General features: G+C 43.3%; 1 protein-coding gene across 28 annotated transcripts in view; it reads right to left on the bottom strand.

The window, feature by feature from the left end:
* The window catches only part of EXD3 (exonuclease 3'-5' domain containing 3), a 300821-nt gene that overhangs the window by 129863 nt on the left and 145259 nt on the right, over positions 1-25699 (bottom strand). For 27 of the 28 annotated variants that reach the window (XR_010826103.1, XR_010826104.1, XM_066980892.1 and 24 more), the window contains 8 exons: positions 24897-25035; positions 24315-24528; positions 23432-23541; positions 22102-22312; positions 20684-20850; positions 18120-18290; positions 11581-11634; positions 9725-9856 (listed from right to left, as the gene is read on the bottom strand). Coding sequence is in view for 26 of the 28 variants with exons in the window: in XM_066980892.1 (XP_066836993.1) it covers positions 9725-9856; positions 11581-11634; positions 18120-18290; positions 20684-20850; positions 22102-22312; positions 23432-23541; positions 24315-24528; positions 24897-25035 (1198 nt within the window). In the remaining 2 variants the exon portion in view is untranslated. The remainder of the gene's footprint in view (positions 1-9724; positions 9857-11580; positions 11635-18119; positions 18291-20683; positions 20851-22101; positions 22313-23431; positions 23542-24314; positions 24529-24896; positions 25036-25699) is intronic. The other variant, XM_066980900.1, reaches the window with a different exon arrangement.

Here is a 25699-nt window from a genome sequence, read left to right as displayed (position 1 = left end):
ATTCTCCAGAGAAAAGATAATCACTTACAAGAAGTGTGCCCTAAACATTATGTTCTTCAACTTTGCCAAAACTCCTAAGTTGTCATTCTCCTCCTGAGCTACCACTCACATAGCTGAGAAATCAGAGGGCACTGGGGTGTCCCCTGGAAAAAAAAAATGCTTGTGCTGGTCAGACTTTTTTCTAGATCAGCACGCTTTCAGATAAGTTCACTATAAAACCCTTGGTGCTACCAAGGGTTTTCTATTGCTTTCCTCGGGGAAGAGAGAGAGAAATTTATCCTGACCCTCTTATAAATGATTTCAGTTAAAGACAGCATCCGTGCCATTTCAGCAAAATCCTGTTTTGGCTTATGGCATACAATATAGCTGTATTTCATCAATACTACCTTCTTCAAGACTGGCGTAATGTAAGAATTGAGAAACTCATTTAAAAGCTTTCTGCTTCTCTTTTCAGGTTTCACCAGGATACTGCTGTACCTGTTTCTGAAACAGCATTTAATTCTTGGTGTTTATCCAAATACAAAGTGGTCTTTTCTTATGTCAACTAAGTCATTTAGACCCTGTGTAGCTTTTGTGGACAAGGTCTTTAAAAGCGCAAACCCTACATATGCTCCTTTCCACCTTCAGAATTAACAGCTTCTAGCTGAAAAAGCTTTCACAGCAGTAGATAAAACAGGAAATCATGAACTGTATCCCACAGGGGTCCACGGACGTATGGTTTTCTTTGCTGTGAGGTGTCTCGTCATATAATTAATGCTACAAATAACTGATATGGTTTAATTTATGCCAATAGGAAGTTACACAGTTTATTGCCTAAAGGTCTTCAGATAAAGGCTGTCAAGTAATTACAGATCTGGCAAATTCTACAGTGAAGTCAAGTATGTGTACCTCAGTATATAATGCTGACTCAAATGAAAGCTTCAAAAATGCCTAGAGATCACACATTCTTTTGAAGGAGAAAAGGTCTGCTGCTGGTGTTAGTAGCTGCCCAGGCAAACGCTGCAAATCTTGGATGACTGCAAAACTGTTCATTCCCCATTAAGGGCACAGTGGGTTTTTAATTGTGTTTGCAACAACAGGATAAGAGTTTTGTGCAAGATTATCAACAGGAATAGGGAAAACATAGGTGTGATATTAAGATGATCTACATCAAACTGTAGAAGAAGGGCTCCTATCCACTACTATTCAATCACCTTGTTCTGTGAAGTGAAAATAAAGCCCTGGAGACCTTCTGGATGAGTTCAAGTCAACTCACTTCACCTGAACTACCGATGAAACCAGTTACCCCACTGTGAAAAGAAGAACTTTGACATTATCTTACTTTTAAGGTATGAGATATCTCAAACAATGAGATGCATTAAATGTATCGTGAGTCTATGTATAGGATTATTATCCTGAGAACCCACCAGTAAAAATATACAGCCATTCACACACCAAGAACTGGACATCCAGTCCTTACTATGACATACAAACAATGAACATGATAAGGGCACCCATGTCAAAAAGGAGGAGAAACTCTACAGTGTATAAAACATGGGAATTTTGACTTCTTGACACAGTCAATACACTGAACTCTGACCTCAGGAGGCACAGGGGACTGGAAACCAACAGAACTTAAATTGGCTACAAATCTCTCGTTTTCTCATGACATTTGAGAGAAAACATGGGGACAGTTTCTTTGGGACACATGGGAGTTATAGCTGTGTCACTGCCTTCTCCAGAGAGTTCTTCATTTTCCTTACAGTCACTCCATCACTGTCACCCACTGACCTTTCACTACTTTCTCCCAGTGCACCAGCATCACTGCTGACCAATGCACTTCCCAATCTGTCCAAACCCATGAGAGGAAGAAAAAGCCTTGTACAGAACTGTATAAAAGGACGTTTACTCTGTACTACATTGTGTCTTCTTTTCTATGCTAGTCTAAATACAAGTGCTGTTTTCACTGCCAAACGTTGTTTGCTTGTTCTGTTTCTACTGGCTAAAACCAGCATTTTTCCAGCTAGCGTTACCCTCCAGGAAAAAACACACATTCATACCTTTCTTGTGTTTAGCACAGAAGAACAAAGCTGGTTCCCAGGAATAAGGATGATTTCCTCAAAAGAAAACATTTGCTGTCAGCTGAGGTTTGACCTCTAATGGCTAATTTGGCATCATCATTTTGAGCAGTGTGGTACATAACACCATGAAAAATTAACAGTTCTCTTCTCTGAAGTTTAATATTCGCCTGCAGCTTGGCAAGCAAGCAAAAAAATAAAAAATAAAAAAAAATTTAACACCTCCCCCCAAACAAAAAACACACACACACACAAAAATCAGAGAAAGGAAATAAATACACAGCCCAAAACCTTGGGTACAGTCTCTCACATACATCCACAAAAAGAGCCTAAAGACAAAGATCTGTAAAGGAAATTTCACTGGAAATCAAGCCTTTGCAGACACTGAGAAAGCAAGTCTGCAACACGAGACCGTCTTCCTTGAAGAAACACAGCTGATCTGCTGCATTCCCATATCTGACTTCCACTGGTCTGTGTAAAACATAAACTTTCACGCTAACCCTATGAAAACAGTCAACATGCTAGAGAGACAACAGTCTGCTCCTAGCTGGTGAAAGGGGGGAAAAAAAGTCTCAGGCTGTCATTCTTCCCTTGCTGTGACCTTCATGCTCCACTGAATTTCTGAAGATACTGAAATCTTGGCAGGGAAGTGTACAGTCTGTGGGAACCAGGCACTACTGTCCAGGCTCACTGGTGAGAATTAGGCCCAGTCGAGCCCTTTTTTGGGGGGGCTCTGAGCTGTACATGGATGATAACAGTGGTAGGCAAGTTACAGGCAGGGAATTTTGTAGGACTTGTGTTCTATGAACCTATGTATTGTGCTGGTGCCCCTATTGTGAATCTTGTGGTGGCGCTGGTATGGACAACGTCCTGCCAACCATCCTGCCTTGCACACCGGGGTCCGTTAGTCACTCCAGATGGCAGGGTTGTCTCCTGTGGCATGCTCCACATGAGCCTTTTCTATCATTAGCGGCAGCTAAGTACGTTCTTTTCCCCCTTTAAGGTGCATAAATACAGTGAAGCCTGGGAGGACTCCTTTGTATCTCCAAGACCAGGTGCAGGTGGGGTGAGGAGTCACGGGCTGCGTTCCTGCTGGGAACCTGACCCACCTTGCTTCGTGTGCCCGTGCTTCCCTGACCGTAATGGTGACCACCCACTCACCAGAGCTCTCAACACCAGCTACAATATCTTAGAGATTAGCAAATAAAAATCTCAACTCAAGACTTAAAAGAAGCATGATTTGCTACGACAAAATTTCACAAACTCTGATGGTATTTAACAACTATGTGTAGAGTCACTCCGCATAAAAAGAGCTACATCTCTCTGAATGAAACGCTGCTGTTTCAGGGCTAGGTACATTCACAACTGAATGCTCACATTCAAACAGGCCCAGGGACAAGTACCTTTTGAGGTCAATTCACTCCGTCAACAATGTCTGTAGAGGCAGAATAATACCAGCTGTGCTTCCTGGCCAGAATCTAAGCAGCACAAGTTGCAGATTACATCTAAATTGCCAGGCCCAGGATAAACAAAAAGATTAAGAGGACCTTACCCTTTGTGCTGAACAATCACACTCTGAACCAAGAAATCACAGCCTACGTCTCGAGTAGGCACAGGGCTGACTTTTCAGTTTAGGTTAAGGGCTGGTGAGGAGTAGGCAGCTCGCTCACACATCTGGGGAAACCACAGATGCTGTTAATCACAGGTTCTCCTGACCTGTAGGCGCTGACAAATTGCATCCTATGGATGAACCTTTTATTAAACCACAGAGGGTTTCCAAACGATATTCTCTTTCTCAGCATTCCCAAGTCTACAAAATCCAGTGCACATGACCCTTCTTAATTCGTCATTGAGATGGTGACACGTCCCTTTCCAAAGAGACTTTGGGGCTGAAAGGAAGCAAACAGGGACACAATGTTGCATCATTGGAAGGCATCTCAGAGCTGAAATGTGGGATCTAAGAACTGGCATTTTCAAAATTCTTTGATGATCTCTTCAGTCCTATTTCAGCTGCAGATGCTTTTTGTCCTAAGCAGCTCCTGAGGCAAATCCCTCGCTGTCTTTTAAGGCAGAAACATTTTTATGAAATACATAGCCTTTAAATTCTCTTTTTTTTCCTTTTTTTTTTTTTTAAGTCCATGCAGGAAAGGGCAACTGCTACATTTAAAAGAATAAAATGACTGTTGTCCAAGCCAAGAAAGGTGACCACAAAACAAAATTGCCCTGGTCCCACTTCCATGACACGACAGTGCCGGGAGATAGCTGTTTGGCTCACAAGTTAGTGAGAAAGATGATGTCTGGGAGTTCTCATCATCATCTGGACCGACAGAGCAACCCACATAAAAGGAACAAAAAAGCCTGCTGATCAGATTGGTGTGACAGAGGCTCATGAGAGACGTGCACATTTTCAACCTAAACGACAGCTTGAGGGATCTATATTACTAATTATCGACTAATATTGCCAGAGTTCCCAGGCTGGCTTCAAAGGTTCTCGCAAAGTGCCCCAAGCACAGGGTTTTTCATCTAATCATAATGCCTTTTTCTTTGTCCCTGCTAAATGGATTGCTCCATACCCGGCTCACTGTGTAAATCAGTTTGCACATGATGAGCTTTGCAGCAATGAAATTCGTTACCTTAACCACAAAAAAACAGAAACATTTGCTGTAACTGTTATAACACTTTTGCACCTAATTTCAAAAAAATGGTGGTTTCCTTTCCTCCCCCCTCCTCTCCGCCTACTCCTAATCCCATGCTAACACCTTTGTAAAAGGCTGGGGTGAGCAGCTTTGAAACTGAAAGAACAGGGAAGGGGGGAGAAAAAAAAGATATCAGATCTCCAGACAATGAAATAAAGCAGCTATCTCTCACATCCTGCAGAGCTCAGGCTGAGGTCACAAGTTAAACAGGACATCAGAATAGGTGATGTAATTTGCTTATTTAGGATCACAGCGTTCAGCGAAGTGAAAGAGACAACCTATTTGAATTTGCAGATAATCCTATAATAAATGCAGGGCTGTTCAGTTGCAGAAACTGCAGCTGGAGCCTGAGATTTTTTTTCCTGGCACATTTATTTTTGCAGGGGATATAAGTACAATAATTTTTGCTTGCAGGAAAGCCTAGAACTCTCACCTAGGACCAGACCCACATTGCATTTGGTATTGTTCAAGCAGGGTTCCCTCCCTGGACAGAGGAGAAGCTAAACGGTCAGGTCAAAAGCCAGCATGTGGCACAGCCCCCAGCAGCACCCATGTCTCCTGAGCCCAGCTGAGCACGCCCGGGCTGGGCACCAGAGGAGCCCACTCTTCCCATGCTCAGTGCAAGGGCAAAACTCAAACAAAACAAAATAAAACAAAAAACAACCAAACCTCAAAGTTCAGCTAAGCAGCAGTTACACATTCAAGTAAAACACAAATCAGCTTTGCTGAAGACGGACAGGCCCTTCTGCCTCAAAATCTCCCTTAACAGCTTCAAACCAGCAAGGATTTTGCAGCAGAGTTATAAACCTTTAACGATATAACAGGAATAATTTATCAGCTATCCCATACAATACTGAACACAGTGTTTTTCCCTCAAACTGTTGAGCCAAACACTTGTGATATAAAGATTTAAAGCTAACAACTTGCACTGTTTATCTCCTCAGTTTATCACCATTCAAACCATAATTTCACCCTGTCTGTGCTGCACAGAGCAGCATTACTCACAGCCAAGGACTTCCAGCCCCCTCCTGAACCTATCTGCTTTGACACAAGTGCTGTTTCACTGGCAAGCGTCAGCCAGACCTGACACCAAACCTCAGCCCAAGGAAGCCAAAGTCCTTGTTACATGAGGCTCACAGAGCAAAAAAGCAGTACACAGAGACGCATCAACCACACTCCAAGGTCAGCAGATGCATTCTACCCATGTTTCTCCCGGCCCAGATGGATTTTCAATGAGATGGTCCAGAGAAGCAAGATGGAAAAAGCCAAGTCAGTCATCCAGCTAATATGTCAAAAATGTTCGTTTTCAAGAATTTCTTCATGAGTGTGGAATGGAGCTTGCGTTCTCCTGCCAGTGCTGAGCCGCTCAGACACCAGCATGGAGCACAATGGGTGGCTGCAGCAGGCAGGGCTGGGAAGTGACCTCTTTGGGAAGTGACCTCTTTGGGAAGTGACCTCTTTGGGAAGTGACCTCTTTGGGAAGTGACCTCTTTCATGAACTGACAGAACTGTGGGAGTGCCAAACGTCAAACCCTATATAAAACAACCTAGCTGTCTGATGTTTGAACCCAAAATTGCAGCCATCCAGTTAGACACAGGTTTTGATCTTTTCTTAAATGTAAGGTGTGTGATAACTTCCCACACATTACCAAGAGCTGATCTTCCACTCAAGCTAATTCGGTAGTTGGCCCTAATGCTGCTTATAGTAGCCCCTGGCAACTCCACAAAGACCTTCTGACTAGTCTAAGGCACCCAGGTGCTGAACTTATCATATACAAACAACTTCGAACATGCATTTCATATCACCTTTGCCTGAAGAAGTGACTTCTGGTTATTTGAAAAGAAGAAAAGCTGTATGAGATATTCAAATGTGTGTATTTGCATCTCAGATAGATGGAGGAAATGAGTTTATTTCAGAGATTTAAAAGCTAGGAAACATGACTTCTTGGGGCTTTTTTGCGAGCCACTAAAAGACAGAATTTATCTTATTTTCCCTCAAGCCCCCTAGAATGTTCCTCACTGAAGACAACACCAGGCCTGGCTAAAGCTGCTGTGCACAGGTGGCTTCTCCACGACAATCACAGAGCCCTGCGATGCAGCACGTGAGAGACCCATGGGATGGGCACATTTGGCAGGCTGTAACTGGCTCTGCTGGTAGCAGCCTCCATTTCTGGAGCTTATAACCAGAGCAACGAGTCAAAGCCCAGTACAACTGAAGGCAGAAATGATGAGAAGCACATGGGTGAAATTCTCCTTGCACTTGCTAGAGAAGTCAGAGGTAACTGGTATTTGCCATTGCTTTAACAGAAAAAGTCAGTGTTTTGGCAGAGTTACAAAGCCAGTCCATTCTTTATATCCACAAAAGGGAGACTGCCCATCCCTGCTGAGGGACCTGACAGAGGAAATGTATTTTACAGCAACCCCGGGTACAACATTGAATTGGGACCTATTTTTACCATGTGCACTACACGCATTAATTGTTACCGCAACGATATTTGCTGACATATTCACTCCAATCATTTACAGAAGTAGCCCAAGAGACAAAACAAGCCCTTGCTCCACGAGACAGAGAGAGGCAGGCAGGATGCCACATTGCTTCCTGTGACACACAGAAAATGCTTATCTGCAAGGGATGATTGCAGCCGATAATGAATCTCCAAGCATGCTGTGAGCAGAGCTGAGCTGGCCCCTCGCTGTCAGCACTGTCCAGCCGAGCCCTGGAAAGGTGAGGATGGAGAGGGCCCCGCTCACAAGCTGGCATTGCTTAGGTCCGTTGTTCTGCTGAGAGCGCCTGCAGAAGCTCTTCATGACCCAGGCTTGTATGCTGTCAGCCCTCCCTTGCTCCAGGGACAGCCGAAACCCTCAGTCATCCATTAGCAACGCACATTTCTGCAACGAGGTGGCAGAACTCTGAGTAGTTTGCGAGCCCTGAGGTCTGTAAAGTGGTTAGAGACCACAACAGGGAGCATGGAGGGAACAGCTCAGCAGTTTAAGGATGGAGCCCCCATCCTACTTAAGTGCAATTAAACTTCACTAGGTTTGCAGAGAGTTAGGATGTTTTAGAAAGAACCTGCAAATGATGCACTGAGGTCTCTGTTGGACACAGTGGCCCCAGAGCACCCTTTTAAATGCAGAAATTTGCCATTTTTGATGCAGGCAGTCAATATGCTCAGCAGTTATACAGTATCATCCTTCTCAACCTACTGACCGCTGCCCTCCCTTGCACACAGAATGGCTGCACGCTGCAGTGCTGAGTGCTCCCGTAATGGGCTGGGTGTCTGCTAGGAAGACAGCTGTAACCGCTTGGGATTCTCCCTGAGAACAACAGCATCAATTGCACAGGCTGTAGATGACAGCTGAACAAAATCAGCTCCAAAACGCCAAGGCCTTAAATGTAGGTAAATATATGATTCAGAACACAGAGCACTTTGACAAATAATAGCATCTTCCCATGCCTAGCAGTATAAAACATGCAGCTGTTCTACCACCACAATTTACAGGGAAGACATTTCTTCTGGAAGTAAGAGAACACTTCGTATATATTCCTAGCCAGATTGATTACCCCTATTTATATTGTAAACTAAGACAGCACATACTAAAAAGCCATATAGTTAAACAGTTCCAGACTCCAGATCATGGGCAAGGGGTCAGTTTTAGATTGTATGCTGCACAGCCTTCTGTATTTATTACAGATATCACAGTTTTCTGCAGCAGCACTTTTTTTTTTTTTGTATGTGCTTATTCTTGTGGTATTTCAACAACCGCCAGGAAAAGCACTGACATTTTATGGGATCTCAGGGAATCGGAGAATCTACCATTTTTTTTTTTAATTGCAAAAAAAGCCAGCGTGTCACTATATAACAACTGAAATCTGTTCTCGGAACAATAAAACCACCAGACTGAATGCAATCTTATATCTAAGCATACACATTTATCGTGCAGTAAGATCAACTGATCAGCTCATACTGTGTTGATCCAATCTATATGTTGTTAAATCATTCTCATCTTATATGCAACCTGCACAGCTGGACAACTCCCATTTTCTCCACAGGGTACTGATATGGTTTCAACAACCAGCATCAGATCTAAGCAGAATTCTAAAAAATTGTACTCTGCCGTGTTTGCCCTGGAGCCATTGCTATTCCAACAAAATTTGTCCAGTTTCCCCAGGCCGGGAGACCCTGCTAGTTCAACCAAAAGGCACAGAATCAGACTTTACTGAAGTGCTCGGCTGGCTCGTTTACTCCTTGTAGAGAGCTGCTTTTCTAGCCACCTTTGCAGTTTCTTCTTTTTCTCTCTCTGAACACTGATAAGATGAGAGATGGTGAAGTCTCAATTTGGTTTATATTACAGTTTTTGAAGGGATAGGTTTCAGCGTGTTACTGTAACAAATACAAGAGTGAAATTGGAAGAGAGGAAGATTTGAGCTAACACAATTAAAATTTCTTCTTAAAAACAATCCGCAGATATCCAGTGCCAAACACAATCTGGAGTCATCAACCAGCATGGACATGAATTAACCTAACAGCTTCTGAAAAAAACACGATCCTAGAAAAAATCCTCCTATTAAAGTAATTAAGTGTTATCAGAATCACAGAGCCATAATTAAACACAGTTTATAATTAAAACAGCATGTGTCCTAGACAGAGAACACAGGAACAAAGAGAATATAACTTTGACAGCTAATGCCAAAACACACGCCAAGTATCAATACTCAGAACACAGTGCAACTTCTAGCAAGTTCCAGATGCAGTGCCTCTGACTTGGTCATCAACACCTCTGATGGATGTAGGCAGGCTCAAAACTCCTCACAGCTTTGCACGATTGTTGCCAAAGTTCAAGCAGAAATCTTGGGAACCAAGCACATGGCACCGAGTGCAAAACCCCAACAGGGGTTGGGGTTGAGGCAGTGCCAGCTGTGAATGGATGGTAAGTGAGCATGGCCTTAAGCTTAGACAAGACTTGTCCTACCTGGCAGCGGCTGAAGATGTCCTCCAGGGTTACGTGAACGTTGAAGTGCTTCAAAACCTGCAGGGCCTGTTCCTTTGCCTTTTCTGAGCAGTTCACGGAGAAGCACCTTCCTTCTCCTACCTGGGACTGCAGCTTGAAAAGACAAGTCATAAACCAAAAAGACAATAAATGAGACAAATTCCATGCAGCCTGATCCTGATCTGTGTTTGGTTTTTTTCCCCCTAATACACTTAGTTTGGTTTTAATTACAAATGACATTTGCAATTAATGTGCATTTACAGACTAAATTTTCATCTAATGGGCACAACAGGTAAAATTTAACACTTAGCCACTGCTGTAAATACTTCTGAGACAACTGAAGCAGTACAGTGTTCAATATATCAAACATGTTTGCCCAGTTCCCTTTAACTTATCATTTAGTGCTGTGGGGCTGACTGGGATAGCGAGAGGAAACTGAATTTAATCACAGCTCTCATGTGAAACCTTACAGATCACACACTGTATGCAAAGGTACAATCAAAGAGATGGCGTCTCATGCCAGTTTTATCACTTCACCCCTTTAAGTTCACTGATGGCCAAAGAGCTTGAAGTGGTTGGTGTGGACATCCCTGTCATGTTTGTTCCACATTTGGCAGAAAAGTCTCTCTGGGAACAAGAATTGGGAAGTGTCCAGACACATCTTTATGAACATGATGAGTACTGACAGCTAGGTGGGATCTGCTACATCTTTTACTAGCATAAAAGAGCCTAGCAGAAGAGCCATTCTGTCCAAGTGTAGGGCACACAAAGGCAAGGGAACAAAGGGAACCAGACATTTCCCAGGATGGTATTGTATGCTGTGAAGCAGTTATTTTCCTTTTGTGATGTTGACACAGTGCTTTGAAATTAAAGTTTTGCAGGTAAGATCATTCTGGACACTGCATTACCTACTGCATCAACTGTACGATAGAGGAACCACAGTCTGGATAAGGAACCCGTAGCACGGCATGGCTGCACTTGTCTCACAGTATCTTATCATGGGGGGAGTTTTCTTCAGTGCTCAGCTACTATCTGGCAAATTAACAACCTAAGTTCTGCAAATACTCTAAGTAACTATTCAAATAGTTGGGAGCTTTCATATTGGTAGTTTGTAACAAAGAAGCCCCTCACTCTGGCTCATGTGTGTAATCCAGAATAGTTTCCAAATTATTTTTTGGGCAATAACAAAGTGCAAGGACTTGCAGCAGGCATCATGACATTGCAAACAATGATAGGTTCAATGTATTTCCATCAACACTCTGTTTTGAAGCATGTCTCATGAACGGCTCTCAACATCTGGTGCTGAGGGTTGGGTTTTGCTTTTTTTTTTTTTTTAATGTGTGTGTATATTTACAGAAACAAAAAACCTCCACAGCTTCCACAGTGATCCATGCTTGGTAACTTCCATTCTCTTCCTTCCAAGCCAGAAGAAAAGTCTTTAAGTGTTGAAACTATGTCAATGTGCAGCAAATCAGCAAACAAGAATCTTCCTGATAAAATGCATGGGGATTGAGCTGTCTTTCACCTGCCAGTGAGGCCAAACAGAAACACTTTGTTCTGGGATTGTTTGGCTTGATTTTTTATTTTCTTTAATGGAGGGCAATCGCACTCCCACTGATGAAGTACTATGTATAAAAGACATTTCACCCTAACCTTTGACCATTCAGAAACAACAGAGTGCCTCACAAAACCCTTTACATAGTTCTTAGTGCAGGAAACATGAAAAAGCCTAGCCAGCTGTTGCTTTCACATCTGTCTTGTCCTCTTCTCTACTCTGAACATCCTGCACCGTACAAGGATACAATGCCAGAAAAATACCAGAAGCTCTGAACACTTACAGTCTGATATGGCAGTCCAGAGGTTAAAATGACCCTTCCTTCCTGTCGGGCAATCTGGAAAAAACAGTAAAAATTGTAAGGAACATGGGCTGAAGCTACGACTGGATTTTTCCTCTCAGTCAAAACAGAAAGAACAGGAACTGATGATATGGAGTCGTTCTCTTTATGTCGACAAACACTAGGCCAAGAGTATTTGGGTCTGGTTCAACAAGATGCTTTTGACAGCAATAGCAGTGTAAGGTATCACTCGCTCCATACATGTCCCCTCCCTGCCAATACCCGCCTTGCCTCACATGTGCTGGAACAGCTACTTGTGCATCTGCACTGCAGATGGTCCAGGGAACTGACACACCTTGAAATAATCCTATCAAAAAGCTTTCTCTTTTTTTTTTTTTTTTTTTTTTCTTTAACCCAGACTCTTTCTGTTTCCATGGTCTGGTTCACTAAGAAGCAAGCAGTTCTGCTCTCACAGCAATACACAGGGGAGAAAGGAAAAATACCCTAAGCAGGTAATTCCAGGAAAAAAAAAGTAAAAAAAAAAAAAAAAGGTACCATTAAATGTGCCTGTGAGCTTCATAGACATTCACAGAATGATCTTCACATCTTAAAGGTAAGACAGTGTCACTCTCCCAACAGCCCAAGAGCAGACATACGGCAATTATGCACCCTTTCCAGGCTATAAAGAACATCTCCATCAGAGCTTGTCTCCTGGCTTGCAGTCCTATGCTTTTATCAGAGGTCTTGTCCTTCATGGAAAAGGTCTGCACTGAGTTAACAAGGGTCTCATTCCAACCTTCACGATAGAGTAAGAGAATCTTTGATATGGTTTGGTGCCAAAAGAAGATACTAAGTTTGGAACTGCAGTTCTTCAGAAAGACAGAAGTGTGGCTGATCTTTGTATGATTAAGTGACATCGCTCCCTTCCACCTCTTCACCCTCTCCTCTTGGAGGGGAATAGTTTCATGGATGTAGCAATAGGATTCCCATGTGAACCAGCACTTCTGCTGTGCTAGTGCTGACAAGAGATTGGCACTTTGAGGTAGGCACGAGGTTTTCTCTTCTCTGGCTTCGATTCTGCTGGAAGCCCTTGCATTTTTCACTATTTCCAGATGTGTGTCACGGAGCTCTCTCTTCTGGATCAGAGTCTCAGAAGCTCTCTCTTGATCACTCTTTAACCCTGGCAAGAGGGATTTGGGATCTGAGTCTTGTTGCACTTTCCAGGCAGTTTGACAACACCAAATACAGCCAGGAACACCAAACAAACAAACAAACAAAACAATGAGTTTTTTTAAACTTTGTCTCGGATAACTACTCTCTTAAGACCCACTTGACCTATGGCAACATGAAACAAGGGGGAGAACACTCTGAAGGCACCTTGTAGTAAAATGAGTAACCATTTTTTTCCTATCTTGACCTTTCAGATAGCTTATTTCCTCCTTTCTTATATAAAGTCACTGCTTTGGCTGCCAATTCTGCACTGAGAAGGTGATTGGCAAGAACTTCTAAAGTACCTTCCTACAGGCAAAATTACTGCATTTCTTTCAAAATCAACTCTGTCTCACAAATAAAGGAAAAAAAAAAAAAACCTCTAGGAACAGAAACCTTGAAGTGGCAGCAAAGACAACCCTTTCTGCATACAATCGTACTACATACAGTCTGGATTACTAAACAGCTCTGCCTACAAAACATCCTCATGGCACATTAGCAATAGAAGTCCAGAAAGGCAAGAGCAAAATTTTACCATAGTGATTTACCAACACGGGAAAAGAGATATGAAATTCCTTTAGACCCATGTGTGCGTCAGGATATGTCTGAGGATTTCACAGCTGGAACACTCCATTCTGACTTCCTGCATCCAGGGTTAATTAGTTCAAGCTTGATAAATCCCCCTTATCTAAATGGCTCTGCAGAGACAGGCAAAGAACATCAAATAAAAAGGAGAAAAGCAGTAACTCTTCCAGCATGTTTTTTTCTACCTCTGGAACAATCACTGGGAGAAATGTGCAAAGCCAGAAAACCCATGTGATAGCACACATCTGACCAAAACCCACAGAGGAGACATGTTGCAGAAAGAGGCTCAATTCCTTCTCTTCTCCTGAAAGAAATAACCAAGTGCAGTGCCAGGACCATCTGGGAGATGTGTGCTCACTGACACAAACAGAAAGAATCCAAGCAGAGTGTCGGGGTGGGTGTCAGGGTGTTTTGCTCCATCCCAAGTGCTGCAGAGAGGGCATTGTCCTCAGTTTCACAATCTATTACGAAGATAGTATCAACTTCCTTTGGAAAAGGCTGAGACCTTCTGGATAAAAAGCACTCCCTAATAACTTGGGATTATTACTTAGCCCTTTACATGGCTGTCTGTTCAGCTAACTTTCATCTTGCAGAGGTGAATGAGCACAAATGAATTACTACAAGACAGACCTGTAAGGGCAATGACAGACGAGAGAGGGCAGAGAGAGACCCTATGTTTTGAAGCTAGCACTGGCAATGGAAAGATTCTTGACAACCTAAAGGATTCCAAACTAAAGCCAAAGAAGGTTTCAAAAACAGTGCCACAGATTTTTAATTTAAAGGAAAGAGAAACTGTGCTTGACGTTGTAGCCAAGGCCTTGCACAACGTGTTGGGCAGCACTACATGCCCTTGAAGAGGCAAATTGCAACGCTCCATTTGCAAGGTAGCTGTCCAGGAAAAGCTGTGATCATCTTGCCATGGCAGATGCCCAGCAGTGACCCTGAGCCTAGGCCAGCAAGGGCCCAGTTCAGACAGAAGTGGACAGAAAGAAGTAGACAGCAAGCATCTGCTTCAGGATGTGTACCGGAAAAGCACCCAGCCAGCGATCTACTGGAGAAATGGATCACAAAACTCAATCCAACCCTGAAGTCTTCCTACCCATCATCTGAGACTCTCTTAAAATACAATGTCCCAGACAGTTAACTGATGAGCTTAATAACTATAAATGCACTCAGTCCAGTCCTGCTGTGCACTTGCTGTACTGCTGGTATTTCGACCCTAGACTTCTCTTCAGCATTCCTGAAAATCATAAATTGCAAAGCGTTACAGCATGATTTCATAACATGGCCTCAAGTGCTAGATTAAACCATAAACCTAGCCTTGCTTCTTAATGCAGGCACATTTGTAATAAGGTCTCCAGAGAAATTCTCCTTCTGCTGACCAAACATCAAAAGCTATGTCCTAATCTCAAAGGCAGTTCTCCATCTGTCCTCTGCAAATTCACTGTGCATAGTGGTGGGAAGGTAGAAAGACTAGCAAACCCAAAGAATGTGGTTTACATCAAAACTATGGAGAAAGACATTCAAAACTGAGATGAGATCAGAGATTAGATTTTCCCATCACATGAAGCTCTGCTAACTGCAGTTTCAGAAGTCCCCTTTGTGTCCCCTGGATCCAAACCAGGGGGACAAGCCCAGGGCAATTCAGATCCAGGTACACATTGCTCCCTCTGGCTCCTGAGACTCAGCCAAGCCTAGGCCTCTTCTCCAACTTGCCGGTTCACCTGGAGTTTTGGGGGAGTGCATATAGCCTTGTAAGGGAACCTTTTACACCATGGGAGCTGCAGGAAGGCAGTTCTACCAGCCTTCTGGATATTATCACACTTCAAAAGATACCAAGTTTGCCTCAGTGTGCAGATTATTCTTAGAGATGAAGATGATTTTGAAGACCAAGAGCACAGTCCATTAAAAATAAATAAAACAAACCCACAACTCAACTTTGAGGACTTCTGAATCCTGAATCCCTTTGAGATTCCACCAAGCCTTTTCTTAGACATTAGTGACCTAAGAAACTAACGTGATGTTCTTACGAGCTTCTGTGCACTTCTGAAGTGCAGCACTGTTAAGATCTACTGCAGTTACCTCAGGCTGGTGCGCGATCCTTTAAGGTTAGTGTAAGGAGCATCCCACTGCTCCACCAAAATCTGCAAAACTGCAGAGAAGAAGCACACCCACTGAAACTTTCCCACCTCCTTCCAATTACCCACCTAGACGGCCCAAAAGAGGGACTTAAAATTCCTTACAAAGAAGTTTGTAGAAACGAAACTGGAGGACCTGGCCAGAAACAGAACCGGGATAGGATTTGATAAAGTAAAGAAAAATGTATTTAAATAGAAATAACTTGTTCTTTATAGGGATAACAAAAAGGAATGCAAAGGGTGGCTTGCCCCAATAATGGCAGCTGTACACACAGAATGATGCTGCATAAGAGATACTGAATATCTACTTTCTTTACCAGTAACAAAACTAAATCCCTAGGGGAAAGGGTGCATGCAGAAATATCAAGGCTTGGGATGGAGTCAGAAGCCCGTGGTGAGGAACAGCTGGATGCACGCAGCCCTTCTTCAAGAAAGACCTCCCTGTTTTGCCACAGAGTAGGGCGCCAGGCTTGGGCTAGTCTAGACCATTACGCAAAGCCACCTTGACACATTTTTTACCCAAGGTGCCAGACCAGAGTACTGCTGTCAGTCAAGACCATGTTTCAGGGAAAGCATATGGCAACCCCTGTCTCTAGTTCACAGGCTGCTTTAAGTCAGGTCCAGCACAGCTGGTGCAAATATTTATCTCCCAGCTGCATATCTGCTTTGCCAAACAATTGTGTGCACAGCACTACAGCAGCTAGGCAAATGCAACATGGTAAAAATGTCGCTGCCACCCCAACAAATGAGACTTGGAAAAATGACACAGTGCCCATACTCAGACACAAAGCTGCTCTTCCCGGAGAGGCTGGTACTTGTGAATAGAAGGCTAAATGTTTTTCTAAGGGTGGACTGTGAGCTCTTTGCTCTCAACATGAGGAAGATTTAAACATAGAAATAAAATTTCAGTAAGAATTTATATTATTCCACCATTATTAAAGACTTCCCATGTCCATGATTATGATAGTAGTTTTAATCAATCACTTCCCCAGTTTAGTTCTAAATAAATGGCACCATGAAATAAATACAGAAGAATGCAAACTGATGTCTTCTCAAAGAAACTAACTGTGGGCAAACAGTGGAACACACTGGCTCCTGCATCAGTGGTCCTGCTCTCATAGGCCAGCAGATCTGAGATTGCAGATCTGACATGAGAAACTTGCCATGACAACTGTTGTCCAAAATAAAGCATTTAGCGAATAACAGCAGCACAATATGAAGCAATACACAGGACACAGACTTCAAGTTTATCCTGGGAATGGGGTTTTTCAAACCAATGCATGAGCATTACTCTTATTACTATCACATGCATTGGTCTAAAAAATAAAAAAAAAATCAATGGCTGCCCCCAAGCACAACTTACAAAGCTCTCAGGCTTTTAAGTCTGATCTCATAGAACAGGAGGTGAAGGAAAAGACCTCTTTGCCTACCAATACTTGAAGTCACTTCGACAAGTGACAGCAAACAATAAGGACCAAATGCCAGGCTACTCAGGAGTGCTTGGTGCAAGGAGACATGCAACATGGCTGATAAGTCATTTTAGGGAAATGACAATGCAGAACAAACACCATATCTGTATACACTTACGTGTTCCTGGTGACGCTAGTTTGAGACTGTGTTGGAACAACACCCAAACTGTCAATCTTGTGTTTGCTGACCAGAATCCAAACCTTTATCCTGGACTTTGCAAAAACATTTGCTGTTTTTTGGGTGTACAGCATTCAACATTCAACTTTTATTCAATTGAGAGTGACAGATATAAAGCACAGTGGGAGGAGTCTATTTTTATCTTTGATTATCCAAGCACAGATCAAAGGCTCTGCAATACAGTAACACTACAAGGGCTTTTGATAGTGAAAGGATGTTTGTCTGGTCACCATAGAGAAAGCAATGTAAAACATCCTGTCTGTAGCACGATAAGGTATCAGGATGAGAAGCGGAGACAGGGCTCTGGGGGGAGGCAGTGAGAATTAGTTTGTTTAAATGACTTGTGCAAGCTTGGTAGAGATGAGATATTAATTATTTCTGCAGAAGTTAGAGTTTGCCCAGGATTCAGGCCAAAATGACATCTGAAGAGGAAACATGCTGTGCACCAGGCCGGGTGATCAGTGCACATTTGATAGCAACACACTGTGTGGGCTGGATATCTCCATTTCTGCCATGGTAGAAATATGTCTGAAATGAAGAAGCATGTGTCTCTCCTCCGAAAGGCCAAAGGTCAAAGTGGTTATGGGAGTCCAGATCAATGTTCGCTGTCCCTGTGCATGTTAGACACTCTTCATTTCCCAAATATTCCACTGCAATTTCTGGCTGATCAACTCTGAGTAATCTCACAAGCTGGTAGCCAGCTAGGAAGTTACAGGGCAATTTTATTATGGAAATTTTCCCATTCATACTGAACAGCCAACTTCTAATTATGTTTCTTCTTGATTGACCCAGGCACAAGGCAGGCAAATGGTTCTGGCTGAACCAGAGAACTGTGTCTCACATAGGCACAGGAGGAAGCATGGGCTGGGCAGTTCCTGCAAGTCACTAACCAGTAATTCAGCAAGCAGCAGACCTTCTCCAAGGAGTGCAGATGGGAACTATAAACACGCACGCACAACTAACCTCAGCAGCTTTCCTATGGTCATCCTCATTCTCCAGCATCCGGACATCTACACCAAGGCAGCGAAGATAGCGTCCGAGGCCTTGCAGCATGTTATCACAGACCACACTGAACTCTTTGGGGGAAATGGGAGCAGGGGGATGTGAGGTCTCCTTGTCAGATCCTTTGCATTGCTACAGAAAAGCAAGAGATCTGTAAGCAGTAGAATGGAAGACTGATTGCCATTACACTTGTGCTTTTGCCTCCCTACATTCATTCAGCCATGATAAACTCTACTGTCCCCTGCCACATGTATTACAATTTCCCTCATGCTCTGCAATACCTCTAGCTCTCCCTTCATGTCCTTTCTTCATTGACCACCGACCACTTGGGCAGGAGGCAAGACATGATGGGGCTAATTCTAAATTAGACATTTACTCACTGGCCAACCAGCCACCCAAAGCAGGGATCCGCACCCTTCCCCAGAGAAATACCAGCTTGGCCTTCTGTGATCTACAGACACTGCTTTCCATGAAGTCACAGAAATACATCTTCAAGACTGCTATTCCCCTATCAAATTAGGCTGCAAATAATATAGATGTGCTGAGGTTATTCTGTGGGAGGGGATCTGACAGACAGAGGGAGAAACAGGTAGACAAAGCAATCACGTCAGCCTCGTTATCTTCGGAAGTTTAAAAATAGACAGTGCCTGAATTCTGTTTATTTCATTTCAAATGTCTGCTCCTGGGTGAGTTCCTGTAGTTGGAGACTTTGTCTTTGGAGGCTCCCAGAAGTACAATAGCTAAATTCATGGAGAAGGGAAGTTATTAAGGAGCCTCCAGGGTTCAGCTTTGCCTTCAGGAACTGGAGTCAGCTGGGATGGCTGAAGGAGAGAGCCACCATCTACGTGGGGCTATGATTCTGTGATTTTATGCTCTTCGCAGCATTTCAGATAAGCTCTGCAGGAGCTGACTCAGGCTTGGAAATGCTGTAGAGCACCATGCAGATAGCACCTGGGCTGACTGTGTGAACTAGCTCAGATCCTAGAGCTCAATTTGCATGATGACACTTCGCAGAAGCTGCTCCATGCACTCAAAGCTCTGCAGCACCGGGTGGACTGGCTGGACTGTCACTGGCTCCTGAAAGGACACTGGCGGATGCCCTGAGGCATCAGAATGCAGTGATAACAGATCAAGCTGACCCTTCGTTGTTGAGGTAGTTGGAAGACACTAACCCTGTGCTGCTGCCTCTGTTCAAACAGATGTAAAGGAGCAGCAGCTGGCTCTTAGCTTGTGTTTATTCAATGGCCGGCAATGTTATACGTAGCTTTTTTCTCACGTTTCATGCCAGCAGAATGCAAACGGCTTCTAAAGGAGAACAGTGTCATTAGCCCCACTTCAGACAGTGGACAAGGAAACACTAGCAAAAAGAGCTTGGATTCAGGCAGGACACAGACAGGAGAAGTCTGCTTTTTTGAGTCCCAGGCCAAGTTTTATCAACCACCTCTTGGCTAATGAATCTGACTGTACAAAACACAACGATGACCCATGAGTTCACAAGGTAATTCAAGCCTGAAGTGCTAACTTTCCCCATCTCTGCAGCAGCCAGTCAGATCTGTTGTAACATACAATTTTCCCATGAACACAAGAGTGCTTAGGAAACTACTAAGCAGCTTTGTGTTTTACTGCCTAAGACTAATGGGATAGTGTACATTCACACATGCTTGATAAGGAGGATCCTGGTAGCTGTACGCGAGAGTATCTCAGTCCAAGCATGGAATGTAGTACTGACTTCAAGAGAGAAATTCACATTTGGGACTGCTTGGAAGGATACGCAGCCATAGTGAGTCTTGTCAGTTAATAAACAAAACTTGTCTTCTGTTGATGTTTTCATAGGTGCATAAACAACCAGATGGCTGCATTTCAGAGGTAAAACTTTATTACGAAGAGAGAAGGTCCAGTCACGTTCCGAAATATTTAATAAGTCACATAGCTCCAAGTTGCCAGCTGAGTTTTAAGGCTCTACCACAACATACACTGCAAGGGTATGCTAGTCACAGTGTATGTGGTGGTGGGCTGGGTGCCAGATACAAACCATCAGCAGAAAGACTTTTTTGATTGATTGTTTTTGACTTTGCAGACTTTTACTGCAGGCACAATAAAGGAGGCATACCCATTGTGAAATCATAATGTACAAGGTCAGTTAAGAGCAGAAGTAAGGAAATCAGAGTTTAAACCTGATTAATGCACCACCTAGGCCACAGAATTCAAACCCACACTAATGAGGAAATGCAGAAGGAGCATTTCTACTAGCAGTGTTAGCTAGATTCTGCCACCCAGATCTATACCAACATTTTGCAAAGACCTAAACCTAAAATTGCAGGGAAACCTGAACTGAGGCACACAAAGGAGGAAACACATCTTAACAGTAAAGGGGAGGAGCAAGAAAGATGTTTGCTGCAATAGTCCTGAGAACAGACTACAAACAGGCATGCCAGGCATAGCTAATAGTATGACTGAGAGACAAGGCAACATATGATTTGCAGGGGTCTTGAGCAACAGGCAGCTCTTTGAAGATGTTTACAAACCTGTCCACAAGGTGACGGTACCTCTTGTTTATTCAGCTGCTTCTTTGCCCTGGCTTTTACGCTTGGTTTTCCCACCAGACTTTTAGTCAGGTCTGAACTCAGACCAAAGCTTGCTGGATCCTTACACAGTTTCTCGTAGATCTCCAGCAAGCAGTATGCATCTGAAGCTGAAAAAAAAACAGAATATGAGCATCAGCTGGTTTCATTCAAAAGCCAAAAAGAAGCTTTCCTGATGCAAAGAAAAGACAGCATCTTTGTAAATGCCACTGAATGCACACATCCTGTGAAGCTCCAGCTCATTAGTGTCATAGAATCATAGAATTTGGGTTAGAAGGGACCTTAAAGATCATCTAATTCCAACCCCCCTGCCATGGGCAGGGACACCTCCCCATAGATCTGGTTACTCAAAGCCCCATCCAACCTGGCCTTGTCGTACTCTGTACTCTTTTATTGATTCAGTGACCATCATAACCTAACACACAATCACCAAGAGTCAAGGCAAAGGAGCCCAAAACTGATAGGCCCTCTGTTGTCTCTGACTGTAACGTAATGCAAATTGTAGTGTGTCTGTTTAAACCACCAGGTAAGATAGCTTCAGCCAACCCATTTCACTCTCCATTGTTACTGAGCAGCGGCTTGCCCGTGGTTTATTACTGCATCTCAGGTATGGGAAGGTAAATTCCCATTAGATGCAATATCTTAAAAAGTAATAACTGAGTTGTTTGCAATCACCTGCCCACACGCACTGCCATCCAGCCTCTGTTCATTGCAACGGGAACTAAGTCTCCAAGCCAGTTAAGCCAGTTAAGTTACAAGCCTTGGTGATTAACTTTTGTGGGAACTGTGTCAACTTCAAGGATAGCTGAATTTAACAAAGGGCTGGTTCGCTTCAGTAGGCTGTCCTTTGATGCCTTAGGAAAAGATTTAGACTCAGACTTCTGACTCTGGGGTAATCAGCAGTAAAAAACACTGTTGCCTCCACCATACCGATTCTGTGCTACAGTCTTTGACACCATGTCTACCCATTTTTAGTATTGCTCTAACAAGCACGTCACTATGACAAATAAACAGAGCACTTGTCGCCCAGAAAGGCTGTGAAATGAGGCAGAAGGAAGTGGACTTTCTTCCATTCATTTACTGAGAGGAGTATCCACTGACATGTTTCATCAGACAAAATCTGCAAAGCACAGGAATTCTTTCATGAAATAATGAATCACTGGACAGATTAAACTTCAACCATTAAAGCTATGTCTGCAAAAGGACAAATATATCATGTGCTGGCTTCTCTGAACAGGAATTAATCCACAGAGCCATTTTTCTCCATTTGCTACTTAACAATTTTTCTGGTGACAGACAACAGACAAACATGTCATCTAATGGACAAATGTAGCACCTTGTGACAGAGTCAGTGACCAGACCTGCATATATGATCTGTTCCTCCCGCAGCGGCCGTTTCTCCCAGTTAGACAGCTGCTCTGTTTTATCTAGAGGTTTTCCCAGTATGTGTTGTACCAAGAGGCTGAGCCCTTTCTCTGGCTGCCTGATCCCTTTATCCTCATAGCTCTGCTCTGCAGACAGTATATCAGCCTTCCGGCTGCCCTTCTTCCAGTCAATGGAGCTCTTCTGAAGCTGATGGAAAAAGAAAGATATAAAACACATGGTTATAAATCAAATTCTACAACACCTCCTGTTTTGGTGGGTGGGGCCACACAGCAACTCTATCATTTTTATATCTTGCCTGGCACATTGAATCCCATTGTCTCAGACAAGGGCTGGGATGACATTAGATGTATAAAGTGTCTGATTATTTGCTTAACAAACACACTTGCTGGAAAGAAATCTGCTTCATAGCCACAAAGGAAAAAGAAAAAGTACAGACTGACAACATTGCATCATAGCAGTGGGGCTGTGATTGTGACTTCAAGGAGATTTGCAGGGTGCTCAACCACACTGAAGGCTGTTGGACACCAACTTAGTGTACGTTCAGCACCCTTCTCCTCCTGGATCCAGAGAAAAGGTATTCCTGCAACACAGTGGGCAACAGCCTTTCTGAAGTTGCCATTTCTCAGATAAAACTGAGGCAACAGTTGTTGGCAGGTACTTCAGACACCACTGCACTTCCCAGGTTAAGCTATCAGTCCCAAAGATCTGGATCCTCCCCAGTCCACAGCTTTAAACATACTCTGCAAATTTTACCCATTAAAATGGTTCTCCTTAACATTTCTGCAGAATGCTCAAAAAATAGTGTGTGTTAAGCCATAGACATCTGTATCTCAGATGAACAGAAATTCCTGTGCTTAACTCACCTGCAGCCCTTCTGAAATGTGATGAGTTTTCTACAAATCATGAGCTTCATATCTGCTTCAACATATTGTTGGAATATCAGTGTTTGTACAAGAATTTATTCATACCAAGTTCAAGTATGCCTTGTGCTCAGAAACTTCTTCCTAACTGAACGGAGCTATATCTCCATTTTGATTACATTTTCATAACTTGTATGAAGGCTATGAAAAGATTATTAGTATATCAAGCACTCACTTTTTAGCTGGTGAAAACTAAATGCTTCTGTCTTTTGCTACAAAATCAGATTACCCTCTAAGCCAGAAGAGGAAAGAGTCTATTCACTCTCTTAGCCATCTCCCTGCCAATACAGGGTACAAAAGTACAATGCTGTGAAATCATGACAGTTATCTACCAGCACACAAGCAGGAGACACATTTTTCCATATCTTCACATGTTCACCCTTACTTGTTTGTCTACTGTGAGTAGGTCCACTACACCTTGTGATTGCTTATCCATGCCTTTCAAAGCAAAGCACGTGGCTGCAAGACTGCTAAGGTCTCCAGACATCCCATAACCTGGAGAGAAAAAAAATACCACACAGTTAGAAAAACTCAAATCATGGCTAATGCACTGCAGCTTTTTTTTTTTTTTTTCTAGTTTGGAGTTAAAATGCTGATAATATATGTGTAAACTTTGGTGGAAAGACTGTTCTGATAGGGAACAATGCGACTCCCATCTCTCCTGTTCCGAAGAGATACTCTTGCAGATCAAGACTTGAAGAGAAGAAAAGGTAGATGAAAAATGCTGAGTTTAAACTCAACTTTGTTAAAATGTGCTAGATCAGTGAAAGGTGAACAGAGCAAGAAGCGTTTAGATTCTAGGAACTTGAAAGAGAGAATTATGAATTTGCCCTTGAACTGCCAAAAAGCCTCTTGACAGAACTGAAAACCACGTAAGACCACATAAACAATTGTATGGTAAGTTGGAGAACGCTGGTGTCCAGAAGGACTGGTTGCAGACAGGGACAGCAAATCCAGAAAGCTCTGGACAGTAGACTTCCCTAGACCACTAAAGGTTGGGTGCAACTAACCAAAGCAATCCTAAGCCTGAACGGGGAGGCTAATTCAGAAATCTTGAGTCTTGCCCGAAACAGGGAGACATTTCTAAAATTACCAGTTATTTGTTCTCCCTGATTCTTGGTATGGCAGTCTTTGAATACCTAGGGCTACAAAAGGTGATCCCATGATAACTGGATTGTGAGAAAGACAACCCCAACAGGACCAAGGCATTTTCTGCAGAACTGAGCTGCTTTAAAGACCCGAGGCAGGGGAGAAGAGAAGCATGTTACCTAGTTTAGTGATGGCTGCATCTGAGTAGAGCATCTGGATGAAATGGGGAAGCTTCTCCTTCTCACCCTCCATCTCAGCGTGTTCAAGGAGCCGTGGCAAATCAAGCAGGAACACCTCATCCTTCACAGCGATCTGAAGGAGGGAGACGCGGGGCTTCCCAACCATGCCGAATGAAGGCCTCCACTCCATGTCAATAGCAACAATCTGTCCGGGCTGCAACAGAGACAAAAACTTCCTGCACTTGCAGACTGTCCTTACTTAAACATAGCTGGGACCAGCTTGAGCAACAGTCAGTATCCAGAATACAAGTGTTTCCTTTTCAACAACTGCATCTCTTTGCTGGTGTGCAAACTACAACAGTCTCAAGTGACTTTCACAGCACACTTGAGTTATCCCCTTGGGGCTTCCCTGCTACAGCAATTCCCAACACATTCCCCAGTCACACAAGCCTTTAGGTCTCACTGCAGTCCTTGACTTCTGGAGGGAGACATTTGATGGCAGTGACCCACACACAATCCCATGTCCCAGCCTGTTATGGAGTTTCTGCTCCTTGATCTTGCAGATACCAGAGTTACACTCACCTGCAGCACCTTTTCCCAGCACTGCAGCATCTCTTCCCACTTTTGCAGGAAATGAATATTTGCACGTGGAATAGGAAGCTGGTAATAATCCTTCTTGTTGACCTCTTCATAATTCTCTGCTTTTGCGGCCTCTTCTACACTGCACAGAAGCAGATGCAGTAACTTTAAACAATGCAATGAGGGGAAATCCTTGTTTGGAGGAACTTTGGATCATGAAGTCTTAAGCCCCTGATTTCAACCTGGTCCTCTGTTTCCCCATGCTACCTAACTCTTTCTCTTTCCTCATTTTACCTGTAATCACTGTCTTTTGCATCCTGACTCATCTTCTCTTTTTATTCCTAAAAATGGTCACAGAAATGGCACCGTGTCTGCAACCTCACCACACTAATGCATTGTATCCACAGCAAAGAAAAGTCAAACCAAAACACTTGTGTCAGAGTCCCAGTCCCTGTCCTCAGTGCTCATCCCTCTTTCCCAGAATTGATGAAATTTGGATGACAAAGTTGGGCAGCTGTTTCCACATTCAGAGATAACACATTTTAGATTTACTGCTTTTTGCCCTGGAGGTTAACATGGAAGTCTGCTCGTTCCCACGGTGTAACACATAACAGAGAAGTCATCTCTGACCAGCATTGTGTCCAAACAGGAGCTTCACACTTCCCCCCAACATAAACTGGCTCAGAAAGAGAACCTCAGACTGCTTCACACTAAGATCACTTCCAGCCGGGAACGGGTGGGTCTCTCTCATCATTGATAGTGCAATGACTTGGGAAGACTTCATGTACTGCCTGTTGCAGCTTCTT

The sequence above is a fragment of the Anser cygnoides genome, chromosome 20 (genome assembly GCF_040182565.1).
Source record: "Anser cygnoides isolate HZ-2024a breed goose chromosome 20, Taihu_goose_T2T_genome, whole genome shotgun sequence".
In the NCBI taxonomy this organism is placed as follows: domain Eukaryota; kingdom Metazoa; phylum Chordata; class Aves; order Anseriformes; family Anatidae; genus Anser; species Anser cygnoides.
The sequence above is the reverse complement of the archived record's forward strand: the minus strand, read 5'-3'. Positions and strand labels throughout refer to the sequence as shown.